Below are 15,110 nucleotides of genomic sequence, written 5' to 3' on the forward strand. Positions count from 1 at the left end.
AGGATGCCTGCATCCCATATGAGTGCTTGGGTTTGAGTCTTGGCTCTCTGGATTCCACCTTCCTGCTAACGGGCATTCTGGAAGGCAGCAGTGACAGCTCAGGTACCTGGGTCCCTGCCACTCTCATGGAGACCTATATTGAGTTCCTGGCTCCTGGTTTCATCCTGGCCCAGCCCCAGTCGTTGTGTGGATTTGAGGAGTGAACCAGAAGATGAAAATCTGTGTTCTGTCTCTCTCATTCATATAAATAAGTAATTTTGAAAATGCACAAACAATATTTTAAAAAAACTTGTGGCTTTGATATCATCCTTTATGTTCTCAAGGAGTACTTTCAGGATATCAGGCAGGGGGTGGTGGTGAGTAAACAACTGGGGATCATTCCAGTTTCATTTCTGCACATTCTAACATTCACTGAGCGCTACTTTAGGTGGTGGTGGTGGTGGTGGTGGGAGGGACAGAAAGGGTAGATATTTAGTTTCCTGGGTGTATAGAGATGACAATGAGAAAATTTTTCATTTCATTCCATGCTAAAAACAAGCAAACACACACATTATAGAAATCCTTTGTTCCTCTTCGTCCCTCCTGGCACTGCTGGGTGGGGCAGGAGATGAAAGCTCCCTCCAAGGAGAGGCTTCCTCCCTCTGAATTCCCAGAGCCTCCTCCATTACCACGTTGCCGACACTGAGGAGGTCTGAAAACACAATACCATCGTTACTACAGAACGACAGCTTCCCTTGTTCTAACACTGGACAACCACTCCTGGTTCTAAATTCCCTCACAACCTCTCAGTTAAGCCTCATGCACTGCAGCAGATCACACGGCAGTTCGTGCTGCCCTCTCCCCCCTGCACACACGGCGGGGCCGGGCTGTGTGCCAGCCCAGCCAAGTGGCAGCCTGTGGCGCAGAGCTGTTGCTCCTCAGCCCAGCGTCGGGGCCTCGTCTTGTCCAGCCTGCACTCTCTTCAGGCCCGTAATTCCTCACTTCACACGACACACACCTTGTGGCAGTCAAAGGCCTATCTCCTTACGTGACTGGGAAAACAAGAGGAAGGATGAAACAGGGAGAACCCCTACCTCGGGCTCCAGAGAACAACTCAGCTCAGAACCATAACTGGGCCTTTTCTGGCGTGCAGAAGAGTCAAATGTTTTTAGCTGTCTCTCCAGCTTTAACAGACGAAGGCAGGGACACAGCAGATCAGGTCCCTGCATCGCACCATGAAGGGATGTGGGCTAAGAGAAACAGCATGGTGTAACAAATGGACTTACTATTTATACCTGAAGTAAAAGCTACCATTTATTGAGTACCTATATGGACCAGGCTTTTAGCTAGATGGGTCACATAAATAAAAGCTACTGAGAGTGACAGCAGCATCCACCAGGTGTTCCTCCTGTGTCAGGATTCACAGCTACTGTCCCTTCAGAGTCCTCTAACTTTGTGATGGCACCAGTGATCATCATGCCACCCCCACAGAAAAGCCACCTGAGCAGGGCTGGTACCTGGCCTGGGTCACAGTGAGAAGTGGCTCAGCTGAGATCCATACCCAGGCCAGTCTAACCCCAGAGCATAGCACAGTCTGCTTCGGCCTTTCTGCATCACCAAGGCCCTCTCTTGACTCCTTGGCCCACATTCCAGTACATGCTGACCAGAAGCTTACCTTCTTTGCAGTTTCAAATTCTAATCCTTCCAGGGCTTCCATGGCCAGCTCACGCCAATCAGTGTCAGTCACACCCAGGCAAGCAATCTGGTAGGCTTCTTTGAACATTTTCCTATCCAGGTACTGGTACATGGGAGCAGACTATAGGATTTTGTCAATAAGAAAAAAGAAAATTATTTTCAGAGAGAAATGGGGAAAGTCAGGTTCACACAAACCCTGTCTCCATCACCAGATAGGTGTGCCGACTTCATTACTAACACCTGCAGTAGGACACACCAATGAGCAGCAGCATGCTTCCCAGCCTCGCCCAGCCCACCTTGCCACCTTCCCTCCCGCCATCTCCCCAACACACACACACACACACACACACACACACACACACAGCAACAGTGCTCCAAACGCAGATTTCCTTCCACTCTCCTCTTTCCCACCTCCAGGACTGCCTTGCCACAAGATGTCACCCTGGCCTGCAGAGCCCTCTGCCCTCTAGAAACTGCTTGATCAGCTTTTAAGATATGATAAAATGCTGCCTCTTCTGCAAAGTCTTCCCTGACCCCTCAAGCCCCTACCTCAAGGGAAGGAGCCTGAACTTAATTCTGCCCTTGTCCAGATTTCAGGTTGTGCTGTCATCACACACCTGTCTCCCCAACAAGGCCATGCACAACTGAGGGCCAACAGCAGGGTTGTACTTAACTTATATCCATCCCTCAGCAGGCTCGTGGTTTATATCCGCTGAAACAATCAATGACATCACCGGCAGGAAGGGGTCTAATACGGCCTCTTCTTAAGAGAGCCTGAGTCCGAGAAAGGAAAGTGGCTTACTCCAGGTTACTCGGAAGGCCCTGGAGATCAGCCTCCCAGACTCCAGAGCTAAGGACCAACTCCCTCCAACAAGACAGCTACCTTCCTGTGAATACCTGTGAACACACCTAGGAACTTCTCTTTTTCAGGTTTGCAAAGTGTTTCTGGATGTGCCCAGCAGCCGGCTCAGCAGGCATTATTCTCCCTATGGGGAGCCCAGAAGGCTGAAACTCAGTGACTGGTCCCATCACACACACCTGGCAAGTGGGAACCCTGAGGCCGGAGCCACAGTGACTGGGTTCCAGGTTCTTTGCTCCCCTTCCTTGTGAAAGTGTGCAGGCATGTGTGTGTGCACGGCGTCTTTAACAGCGACAGCCCCTGTCCTTGCTCTGGGACCAGTCAATGTGCTTCAGGGACGCGCACCTCCCCTCTGGGATTCACAGACAGTAGCGATCAATCAGCCAGTGCTTCTGCACTAATGGTTCCCAAATGTGGAACTGGATGTGCTATTTTCTCCATTTGGGGCTTTTATCTTTGAAATTTCCAGATCCATTTTTCGGCTTTGGAGTTGAAAGCAGTTTTTCTGCTTCAGCCAGGCCACACCGTGGCAGACTCAGCTGCTCCTCTGCACTTCTCTGTGTTGTGCAGTGCCACTCCCTTGCTTTCCTTTAGTGGGGCAGCAGGGCAAGACCTAAAGAGCGGGTGAGCCCGGCTCAGCCATGTTTGAGCAGGGTGCCTACTGAGTAAATCCTTGACTTCTGTTAGGTGCCCTGCCCAGCCCAAGCTACCACGGGCAAAGACAGAGGTGTTTTGAAAATAATAACTGTGGGACTGGTGTTGTAGTGCAGCTCATTACACTGCCACCAGCAATGCTGACTCCCCATAGGAAGTTCCACTTCTGATCCAGTTCCCTGCTCACGCACCTGGGAAATCAGCCGAAGGTGGCCCAAGTGCTTCGGTTCCTCCACCCATGTGGGAGACTCAGATGGAGTTCCAGGCTCCTAGCTTCGAGATGGTCCAGCCCTGGCAATTGCAGCCATTTGTAGAATGAAGAAGCAGATGGAAGGTCCATCAATATGTCTCTCCCTTTCTTTCTGTAACTCCCTTTCAAATAAATTTTTTCTTTTTTTAACCATTTCTTTCTTTATTTGAAAGTCAGAGTTACACAGAGAGAGGAGAAGCAAAGAGAGGTCTTCCATCTGATGGTTCACTCCCCAAATGGCTCCAATGGCCAGAGCTGTGCCGATCTGAAGCCAGGAGCCAGGAGTTTCTTCCGGGTCTCCCACATGGGTGCAGGAGCCCAAGGACTTGGGGCATCTTCTACTGCTTTCCCAGGCCATAGCAGAGAGCTGGATGGGAAGTGGAGCAGCCGGGTCTTGAACCAGCGCCCATATGGAATGCCGGCATTTCAGGCCAGGGTGTTAACCCGCTGCGCCACAGCGCCGGCCTCTCAAATAAATTTAAAAACAATAACTCGCTGGGCAGAAATCAAGTGCGCCCATCGCCTCCTTTGCATTTCTCAAAGCCAGCTCCTTCCCCCGACTCCTCTCCAGCCACAATCCCCCTCTCCTCTTCAGGAAACACCTCCTCAGGGCTTGGTTCAAGTTTCCCCCACCCTCTGAAAATTTCTCAAACGCCCCCGCCCAACCAGCCTTCCTGAACTCCTTTAATGAGCACCCTCTGTACCAAAGGACGAGTAATTGCACTTTGTGGGTTTTGGCTATTTTATGACTCTCTGTAATAATAACAAATAATAATAGGAATTGGGCCACACAGACCTGAAGATGACTGTAATTAACCCCATTTCACAGAAAAGAAAATAAGACCCCAAACAGGAGATAAGTTGCTCAAGTTGCAGCTGGTCAAGGTGGCAGGTCAGAGCTTGGAGCTGCAGCTCTTCCCCTAAAGCTCACGGCGCCCTGCCCGAGCATCCCGTGGGGGCACACCAGCTGGGAGCAGATGACCGGTAACATCTGGACATGCTTGGGAGGCACAATCTGAGTGGGAGTTTTAAAAATATACGAATTGAACAAGTACCGTGTGAGCTATACTTCACCTCACTGCTGCATTCCAAACGCGTCACCACAGTGCGCAGAAGCCTGACCAGGCCTTGTTGCCCTACTTGGCAGCCCTGACAAACCAGTGCTTGCACAAAATGATGTCAATTTCTAAAGGAAACCAAAACTCCCAAGAGCAAGTTTTATGCTCTCTCCCCTGTATCTAGGCCAAAATCACTGGAAACTGGAGGCTGAAGGCAACAGATAAACAGCCTTTGTCTGGGGAGGGCCTTTCCTAACCCTTGGCAGTCCGGACCTGCTGCCTCAGCAGCATGGCTCGGCAGCAAGCAGGACTTTGGCTACTGCCTTGGGAGGTCCTGTCAGAGGAAGCCCTGGGCAGCCCCTTTGGCTCCTCTTGGCCAGGCAAAGTCAGGGAACAGCAAACTGCATTTATTTTTGAGGTCAGGACGGCAATCTTGGGAGAAAACTTTCAATAAAGCACAGTCTGTTTGGCGCGACTGAGTAAGAGTGGGTTCCCGCGGATGTGGTGCATGGGTTTGGGAAGGGAGCAGATGGGGACAGCAAGAGTCCAGGAGGGGCCACCCTGGCTCCCTCCTGCCACCACTTCCACCAGCCTCACTCCCTTGCTTTCTCCTGCTTTCCTTTCTGCTTTTCCCATGTCCTGAGATCTGATTCTACTCGCACTTCCTGAGGAGCTGCTCTGTGTGAGCACCAGTGAGGGCACTTGGCTGTGATTCCTGCGGCCATGAGCCACAAGGGACTCACTGCTCAGAGGAAGAAGTGAACCAGCCTAGGGGCAAGCGGTGTGGCAGGCACAAGGGCAGAGCCCAGGAGAAGGGAAGTCAGAAATCAGCCCAAAAAACTTTCAAATGTCTACAACCTCTGGCCCAGCCATTTTGTTCCTAGGAATTTCTACCAAGGAACTAAGTGGGCTTGATGCAGAGCCTGAGCTAGAACGATGCCCCTACTTTCAAGAGCAGAGGACTGTGAAGGGTGTAAAAGTCCAACAACGTGCGCTGGCTGAGGAAGCTGTGCAACATCTGCATGACAGCATGCAATGCCGCCATGACGCTGCTGGGAGCAGGGTGTGGTTGCAAAGGGCAGGGCACTAGGGATCTTGTGATGCCAGAGTGCAGTGTCTGGTGCCAGGTAGGGCCCAAACTGACCAAGGGGATGACACTGCGCCTCAGTTCTGCAAGCTGTTAGTATGATTCCTTCTTGAGGGTTGAGTTCTGGAGCTGAAGTTTCTCCCTGGTGCCCGTCTCCATTTTGTGACCCCTAGAGAGAGGGGCAGGCAGGCCACACCCACATGGCTTGTCAGTCTCTGCTGTCTGCTCTCCGCCACTCCAGGACTGCCTACGAAAGCCCCCCACTTCTGTGTTGGCCTCTATCTCATTCAGCGGACTATGCTCCCTTTTTGGCTCCCACATTCATTCTCCCTCTCCCTGTCTCTCATTCACACACCAGCACACACGCTTGTGTGCACACCTGGCTGGACTCCTAACTTTGTGGGCTCAAAGATGCGTAACTCACAGTAAAAAAACCCCAGCTGCTGACAACACTGCACACCTCTCCCCATCCTTACCAGACAGGAGGTCAGAAAGACATGGAGGATCAGTGATGCTGGGTCTTCACCCAAAGACAGAGCGGCTGCACAAGGTGGAGACAAGGCTTCAGCTGTCAAGTACACAGCACCTTTCTCAACCCCACATTGCCACTTTGCTTTCTTCTCTCTCTCCTTGATACTCTCTGCAAAGCTCGGCTTCCCGTCTCATCTGCCCTGCCCCGAGGACAGCAGGCTGGGCCTGGGTTACCTGCGGCACCTCCACTGCAGACATGGAGAAGACATGGAGGCAGAAGATTTTGGAGCCATTGAAGCCAACCACGAAGCCCTGTAGCTTTTGCTGGTGCACAGGGAAGGTGCTGGCTTTGATGTTAAGGTAGCCTCCCCCCGAGAAGCAGAGCATGTCCTCACACTGGGTGTTCCAGGCCACACTGTTGGCGTTGGATTCCTACGGGACAGTGAGAAGCCTATGAGAACAACTCTGGCCTTCGACACCCTGCCCATATTTTAGTCAAGTGCCCCTTTAAAGAATCAGTCATGAAAAACTGCTGACAGTGGGATGGAGGGAAAAGGAGAAAAGTAAAGCCAAAAGAAATGGATAGAGACAAGTTTCTTTATGCAGATAGGGTTTTTAAACAAACAAAAAGCTGTTTTTGAGAGGCAGAGAGACTGAGACAGTCAGATAGAAAAAGAGATAGAAACAAACACTCTCATCCATTGGTTCATTCCCCAAATACCCACAAAAAGGACCCAACGGCCAGGGCTGAAGCAGGGAGCCAGTAAAGCAACCCAGGTATTGCACTTGAGTGGCGGAAACCCAAGCACTTGAGTGATCATTGCTGCTGCCTCCCAGGGGCTGCACTGGCAGGAAGCTGGAGGCAGGAAACAAACCCAGGAACGACAATGAACAACACAGACATCGAAACAACTAAGCTACTGGAGTTTCTGACTCTGCATCATGTTTGAAAAAATTAATATTCTCCCAGTATTAGTCACCATGTAGTAAGTAGAAAATTAGCAAAGTGGGACTCCATTGCCTTTAACACTAAATACATATCTCACACACACATTTAAAGTGATGTTTGCCACAGGGTCAATGGTGATTGTTTCTGGGCAGGTAGAATTGTAGGTGCTTTCTCTTTTGTTTTGTTTGCCTGGATTTTTCTCAAGTTATTTTAAACTGGAAAATAAGTTATTATCTCTGCAATACACAATTCACACAGTGTATTTTTATAGTCACCCTGGGAGGTAGCCCCTGCTGCCCCCCTTCCGCTTCTCTGCTGAGCCGTGGAGCCCCAGGGACCAGCAAGACAAATACCTTGATGTCTAGAATCTTTTACAGTGAGCTCAGATTATTTTTATAATAAGAAAAACAATATAGTTGTTTTCATTTGTAGAGGACAGAGTCAGTGGAGAAGAGAAAACCTAGAAAGTTACAGAGAGAGCTGGGAACTTCTCCTGGCAAGGTCTGAGCATAATCTTCTGCCCATCAGCCGGGACCGGGAATCTTCTGGCCATCAGCCGGGACCGGGGAGGACACGTACCTGTCACCCTCATATGATTCCAGGCTCAGATACAGATCACACCTGGAAGCTTCTAACCTACCCACAGGTGTAGCAAGGTGGATGGTATTGAGGCCAAGGGGAAGGGAAGGAATATTTAGGATCCTACTGGGTGCTGGACACTGATCTATGCTCTAGGTCCCTGTTTCTCCCAGTCACAATTCTGTCAGAGGGTAACTGCTAGATGCATCTTAGAAGTAAGGAGAAACAGGCTCAGAGAGGCTCACCAACCTGCTCAGGATCATAGAGCAGGCAATGTGGGTAGGACGTGAACCCATGTCAGCCTGAGGCTACGGCCCTGCTCTCTGTCTCCTTGGTGTTTCTCGGCTAGTGGAGCCAGGTGCCACCCTCCCTCCGACCGGAGCAGCTCTCACCCTCCAGGGACCCCTCCACCCTACTAGTTCTGTTGCCAAAGACAATGAGGAGCCCTGACCAGGGGAATCGATCTGCCCATGGCTGGGAAATGCCACAGCGGCTGTGGAAACCAGTCAGGAGAACTTCTGGCTTTGAGGGGAATTCACTTCAGGCAAATTGGCACTGACCATTCACAAAGCCCTAAAGAGGCAAAGAGGGACAAAGTCAAAAGTCAGCCAGGTCCTGGGCATGAAGCCTTTGGGCTTCTCCTCCAGAGACACATCTCGTCCAGCCGCATTCCGTTTACACTGAATGATGTGTAAACAATGCCTTTCCCTAGAAGGACCTCAAAAGCTCTCATTTTTATAGTATCCCCATGGAAGAAAGAGAAGGGGCGCTCTCCCTAATCCCTTTCCTTCTTTCAGGTGAGAAACCAGTCCTGTGTCCTTACTGAGCCTCAGGTCACTCACAGAAAAAGGCCTCTGGGAGGCAGGATGCAGACTTCTTCAAGAGAATCGGCAGGCTAGTCCATCCGCTGAGAACCCACAGCAAGCTTCACCTGGACTATTCTATCATTTATTGCTCAGAGTAAACAAGTAAGAAAGCTGTTCCTTATCCCTCCCCCTAGCAAGGAAACCAGAGGCTGGCCCAGGCCCTGGAACTCTGTGTGCCTAGAGGAGCAGGACTCCCTCCCACCTCCCAGATCTGTGCCTGTGCCCAGCTCCTACTGGTCACTCCTCCTCCCAGAGATCCCCCCCAACAGCCCGGGGCAGGCGAGCACTTCCTGCAGGGACTGGGAAGTATAGCAGGGTCTCTAACCAAAGGCCCGTGTCCTCCAGCACCTTGCAGACGTCACCTGAAAAAGCAGCTCCTTGGTGTGGACGTCATAGACAAGGCATGTGTCGTTTTCATCCACCACGGCCAGCTTGTTTCGGGAGGCACTCATGTCCAAGCAACGCACAGCTGTGGCCTGCTTCAGCAGGACAATGGCAAAGAGATTGTCCACGAAGATCTTCAAGATCTGGCGAAATTTCAGAGAAAAAAGTGTGAGTCACCATGGCAACAGACCCTGGAACACCGCCAGGCTGCTGGAATCCCATGTGTTCTACGAGAACAACTCCTACTGACTCCACCAGAAGCTCTGTGCAGAGAAAAAGACTCATTAAAAGGAAGACAGGGTGGGGGTGTGGCTTATCCTTAGGAGACCAGAGTGTGGTTCATCAGAGGTCCTTGAAGAGATGACAGGCCCTACACGCCAAACTCATTTCAGGGCCTGCTCAGCCTGGAGATTCGCTAATGACATTACCCACACTGTGGGGTCAGAGAGACCCTCTAGCAAAGATCTGAGGCACACACTCACACAGGAAGAGGCTACTGTAAACACTGATAAAACACCTGGCATAAAATGGTGATGCCGCTGCTCCTGACACCAGCTACCATTTACTGATAACCCTGCGAAAAAGGCAGTGTTACCCTCATTTGTAAAACCTGCATCTCAGAGAGGCGAAGTGATGTCCCTAGGGTCACACAGATAGAGAGTAGCTAAACAAGAACATAACCCCTTGGGGCGGGCATTATGGTGGGGCTTCTGATCCAGCTCCCTGCTAATGCATCCTGGGAAGCAGCAGACAACAGCTCAGGTGCTTGAGTTCTCTGCTACCCACGAGGAATGGAGTTCTGAACTCCAGGCTTTGGCTTGGCCCAGTCCTGGCTGTTGCAAGCATTTGGGCAATGCATCAGTGGGGAGACAATCTCCTCACCCCTACCCTCTAAACCCCAGCTTGTCATTCTGCCTTTCATATAAATAATAACATGACCTCAGGCCAACCTGACTCCAAAGATCAGACGCTCAGCCTCATGTGAGAAGTGACAGCTGACTGCGACAAAGAAGCAGGCTCTTCCCCTACTTGGGTATTGCTGCTCAACTCCTGCTGATTTCATGCTCTGTGGCTTCCATCCCCAGCAAAGACCTGACAAGCCTCAGCCACAAGCCATCTGCTACACAGCTTGGCTCTCAGGCTAATGCAGTTATATTTTCACTTTCAAACTTCCATGTAGCCCACTTAGAACTTCTCTTATGGAAAACACACACACACACACACACACACACACACACACACAGAAATCTGTTAAACTCTGGGTAACCCAGATTTTCCATATCTATTTGTCCAAAGGATCCATTCTTCTTACAGCTTCTGCTAATATCCTGAGGATCCAGCACTCTCTAGGACACACACTAAATACACTGTGATAATCCACTCACTGCTCTAATAGGGATCTGACCCAAGTAATGATCTCTGCCTCCCTCCCCAGCAAGCCACTGAAGCTGCATCTCCCACAAATCTCCCAGCCTGGGTGACCTTAAGCACACTAATCTCTACATGCGATCCAGAGACCGCAGCATCACCTCTACCAGAATGTGACTGTGCCCTGAGTCTGAAGGCCACTGCCCCTTTAGCCTGAAGCTGTCCTCATAAAACTAAACTCCAGGCTGCCCTCCATTGCACGAAGTCCTTTCTCTCACTGGGAACCCATCTCAGGGTCACCATTAGACAGGTCACGTGTGGGTCAGACAGTGAGTTGATGCGGTTCACCAGGAGGCACTCACCTGTCCATTCTTCAGGCCCACTAACAGACCTTCCCTTCCAGGAGGCCCCCCGATCACCTTGATGTACCGAATGAGAGACTCCATCTGCCACTCCCGTTCCTTCACTCCGCTGAAAGATAGGCACTGCAGGCGTTTCTCCTAGAAAGTAAGCCTAGTTCTGCATGGGTGTTCAAGAGAGTAAGCACCCCGGCCCCCCCACGGAGGTCTTCCCGCACCTGATGGGTGAAAAATACCTAGCCCTCAGTATCCCATCTCCTCCCTGTGGTTGGCACTATGAATCCTTCACAAGTCTTCCCTGTGGAGCCCTGTGCAGCTTCAGATCTTCAGCACAGCTCTCCAGGCAGCCAAGGCCATAGGTAGCACCCAAAAGCATGCCTATCTGCCACACTGTCCTGCAACTGCAGCACTACTGAGCTGCTTCAAGTTCTGGGCTCTTAGAGCAGTTTCAACAGTATTTTATACTACAGTGACCTCTGAAAGACTTGTTCTACTTTTACTACTTCCAGGAGGCCTGGGTGAAACCAAATCTGCCTTTACTTCCAAGATTAAGATGCTGGACTAGCCTTTGCTCAGTCTTCCCAAACTTTTCTTGGCATTGAGCTACATACTTCCTAGGAATCTACAGTGAGGACATTCTTTCCATGAAAAACTTGAGGAAGTAAAACTTCCTTAACTATTACTGAGTTAATAAAAATTTTCATGTGTCTATGCTTCTTAAAAAAAATCTGTCTTCACTGTGTGAAATACCAATTTTTGTCTAATCCTGGTATAATAAAATACCTTCAATACAAAAAAGTATTCTCCAGTTTATGGCTCTGACTTTCCCAGAGAGTCCAACTCATCCAGAAGCACAGTGACAGATAACGAACAGCCACCGGGTTTGAGGGACCAGGACTTGCTTTCTAGTAACCCTCGTGGGGGCACCAACCCATGGGGGGAGAGAGGCGGGTTCTGCCTGACCTCTCCAGCAGGCTGCTGCCCACCTGGCAGAGGATGATGTGATTGGAACACACCACCAGCAGGTTGCATTCAAACTTCTTGACCATCTTCTCCTTCACCCGATAATGCATGTCCGACGAGTCACTGGAATACAGCTCATAGATGAGGATTTTCTCCGGCAGCTGGATAGCTAATCGATTTTTGTAGATGGCAATTTTCTTGACAAGCTCTTTACATTTGATACGAACTGTCAAAGAAAATGAAATCCAGCTCTAGTGAGAGGTTGTTAAGTAAGGTAGAAGGGAGAGAAATTAAAAGCTATCATTTACTTAGTGCTACTGGCAATTACAGCAAGATACTCTCATTAAAACATCCTTGTGGAGCATTCTAATAATCAGCTCGGCTCAGCACTGGGATCCAGAGCAGCACATGGGACTCTCTGTGGTCCAAAGCATACAACCCAGTATGGGGACTCAAACCCTGAGGGCTTCTAGAAATCAGAAGCTCCACTGCATGGCCCCTAATGACCGGGAGCTGCCTACGCAAGCCACCTCACCTCTGACCACTTCCCACCCACTTTCTTGACAATAGGGTCCTGCCCAAAGTTTAAAGGACACACTAGGCTGCACACACTCACTGTGGACCAGATAATGTCCCAGAAGGTACACTGTGCTGGGCCTGGAACCCTGATCCTCTGGTTGAGCCTCCGCCCACCACTACCCCTGCTTATCTCTGGCAGAAGAACTGCCAGCAAACAGGTGGAGACTGGGCTGAGAGAGAAGTAACCCAGAGTGACTCTGACCAGTGAGGACAAAGGTCCAAATGACCCATGAAGTTCACCTATCCAGCTCTCAAAGCCATCTTCCCCTACTCAGGGAGTCCATGTACTCCTAGGAATTATTCATGAAATGTTTTAAGTTTGTGCATTCTTCTAGACAGCGTTCATTGCTCTTGTGAGACTCTCAAAGAACTCTAGATCTCCTGGCCCCGGATGAAAAAAGACCCTAATGGTCTAATATGTTTTCCAAAGGCCAAGGGAAAAAGATTTCCTGTCATTTCAAATGCCCTATCATTGGCACTCAGTCTATCCCTCTTCCAAATGTCTGGAGGACAAAGGCGCGGCACTTGTTCCTTACCTTTTTGCTCTGTGATCAGGTGCTGCACGATGACATCAGTCATGCTATCCCTATAGGCATAGCGGTCCTTGTAGAGCCCGTGAACCGTGCTGAAGATGAGCTGGTAGAAGGAGATGGTGCCGTCCTGGCAGCCCACCACCTGCAGGGGTACAGAGGTGTGCATTTCCCGCTCTCCACTGGCAACCTACTCCCCCATTTGCCAGGATATATGCTAATGATCCAGTTTGCTGAACACAGCCAATTCTCAGTGCCTCCTGCAATGGCCCAACAGAGTGAATGTCCTGTTCTTACCACATAGTTGGAGTCGGGTTTCACTCTGCACGTCCACACCCAGGAGTTCTGCTCCCCAACAGTCCCAAGTCGCACTCCATCTTTGGTGAAAAGGGACACTTGCTTGTCTGACCCCCCCAGCAAAATGTACTCCCCTTTAGTAAAGTAGCTGACACAGCAGGGGTCAAAGTTCAGTGATCGTTCCCTCATAATCTGAGGAAAGAGAACACACATCAAAGGAAAAACCATTTCTGAATTCATAATAACTTCAAATAATTAACAGCTTTTCTCACCAACTTTATTTTTTTAACAACTTATGTGAAAGGCAGACTTAGAGAGAGAGAGAGAGAGAAACAGAGAGAAAGTCTTCCATCTGCTGGTTCACTCCCCAAATGGCAGAAATAACCAGAGCTGGGCCAGGCTAAAGTCAGGAGGCAGGAGTAAGAAGCTCCTTCTGGGTCTCCCACGTGGGTGCAGGGGCCCAAGCATTTGGGCCATCCCATGCTGCTTTCCCAGGCACACTCTCAGGGAGTTGGATTGGAAGTGGAGTAGCAGGGACTTCAGCTAGTGCTCATATGTGATTCTGGCATCTCAGGTGGCAGCCTTACACACTATGCCACAATGCCAGTCCCCTCACCAGCACTGATAGGGAAGAGTTGGGGAGAGAGAGAGCTGGCCAGCCTTATCTCTCCAGTTATTCCAACATGGACACACCCTTCTCTTCCTCACCATCTGGTCAAATCCTCAGTTCCCAAAGTCAGTAGCATCTTCCCCAGTCCCACCGAACTGGCCCAGGAGTGTGTCAATCCTCAGCCATCCTAGGTGCTGGGATGGTCTGTATCCTGTAGGCCCTCCTCCACATACAGCCCGAGCTATGGCTCAGTGGTTCTCTTCAGCCCCTCAGCTTCTTTCTTCCTTTCTTCTTTCACAAAGTTGAGTCTATTCAGTTTAAAAAGGCTGCCCTTAGGGCTGGTGCTGTGGCATAGAAGGCTAAGCCTCTCCCTGCAGTGCCATCATCCCATATGGGCATGGTTTGAGTCCTGGCTGCTCCACTTCTGATCTAACTCCTGCTAATGCTCCTGAGAAAGCAGCAGAAGATGGCCAAGTACTTGGGCCCCTGCCACCCACATGGGAGATCACAAAGAAGCTCTTGGTCCCTGGGTTCGGCCTGGCCCATCCCTGGCTGTTGTGGCCACTTACGGAATGAACCAGCAGATAGATCTCCCTCTCTCTCCTTCTGTTTTTCAAAAAGTAAATAAACCTTTAAAAAAAAAAAAAAAAAAAAGACTGTCCTTTAATTCTGAAACTATGCCCATCCTACTTTTCTTTATAACTAATTTTTTTAAAAGATTTATTTATTTGAAAGAGCAACAGAGAGAAGAAGAGACAGAAATCTTCAATCCACTAATAAACTGTCCAGATGGTCACAACATCCACATCTGGGTAAGGCCGAAGCCAGGAGCCAGGAACTCCATCCTGGTCTCCTACGTGTGTGGCAGGGACTCAAGCATTTGGGCCATATTCTACTACCTTCCCAGGCACATGAGCAGAGAACTGGATCAGAAGTGGAGCAGCTGGGTCTTAAATCAGCACTCTGATATGGGATGCTGTCATCACAAGTGGAGGCCTTTTTTTTTTTAAGACTTATTTATTTATTTGAAAGGCAGAGTAACAGAGAGGCAAAGGTAGACAGAGAGAAAGAGAAAGAGAGAGAGAAACAGAGAGAGGTCTTCCATCTACTAGTGCACTCCCCAAATGCCACAATCGCCAGAGCTGGGCCGAGCCAAAGCTAGGAGGGAGGAGTTTCTTTCAAGTCTCCCAAGTGGGTGCAGGGGCCCAAGGACTTGGGCCATCTTCCACTGCTTTCCCAGGCCATAGTAGAGAGCTGGATTGTAAGTTGAGCAGCCAGGACTTGAACTAGCACCCCATATGGGATGCCAGCACTGTAGGCGGTGGCTTTACCCATCATGCCATAGCATTGGCCCCAAGGCACTTCTTTATAACTAATTTTTTTTTTTTGACAGGCAGAGTTAGACAGTGAGAGACAGAGAGACAGAGAGAAAGGTCTTCCTTCCGTTTTGAGACATAATTCACATACCATACAATTCACCCATTTAGAGTCTATAATCAATAGCTTTTTTATGTATACATTATTAATCTGTTACATATTATACACTAATAGATTGGATTATTATATTATTATA

At 49.8% G+C, this 15,110-nt stretch overlaps 1 protein-coding gene across 15 annotated transcripts in view; it reads right to left on the minus strand.

The window, feature by feature from the left end:
• The window catches only part of IFT122 (intraflagellar transport 122), a 72,847-nt gene that overhangs the window by 27,807 nt on the left and 29,930 nt on the right, over positions 1–15,110 (minus strand). For 12 of the 15 annotated variants that reach the window (XR_011379651.2, XR_016215063.1, XR_016215064.1 and 9 more), the window contains 7 exons: positions 12,928–13,119; positions 12,637–12,775; positions 11,545–11,747; positions 10,562–10,699; positions 8,810–8,974; positions 6,288–6,485; positions 1,655–1,795 (listed from right to left, as the gene is read on the minus strand). Coding sequence is in view for 7 of the 15 variants with exons in the window: in XM_051851735.3 (XP_051707695.3) it covers positions 1,655–1,795; positions 6,288–6,485; positions 8,810–8,974; positions 10,562–10,699; positions 11,545–11,747; positions 12,637–12,775; positions 12,928–13,119 (1,176 nt within the window). In the remaining 8 variants the exon portion in view is untranslated. Of the gene's footprint in view, positions 1–294; positions 1,032–1,654; positions 1,796–6,058; positions 6,124–6,287; positions 6,486–8,809; positions 8,975–10,561; positions 10,700–11,544; positions 11,748–12,636; positions 12,776–12,927; positions 13,120–15,110 lie in introns of those variants that run through there. The other 3 variants (XM_089306618.1, XM_089306620.1, XM_089306619.1) reach the window with 3 other exon arrangements.

Source organism: Oryctolagus cuniculus, chromosome 10, assembly GCF_051225735.1.
Source record: "Oryctolagus cuniculus isolate XC-2025 breed Fujian yellow rabbit chromosome 10, ASM5122573v1, whole genome shotgun sequence".
NCBI lineage: Eukaryota > Metazoa > Chordata > Mammalia > Lagomorpha > Leporidae > Oryctolagus > Oryctolagus cuniculus.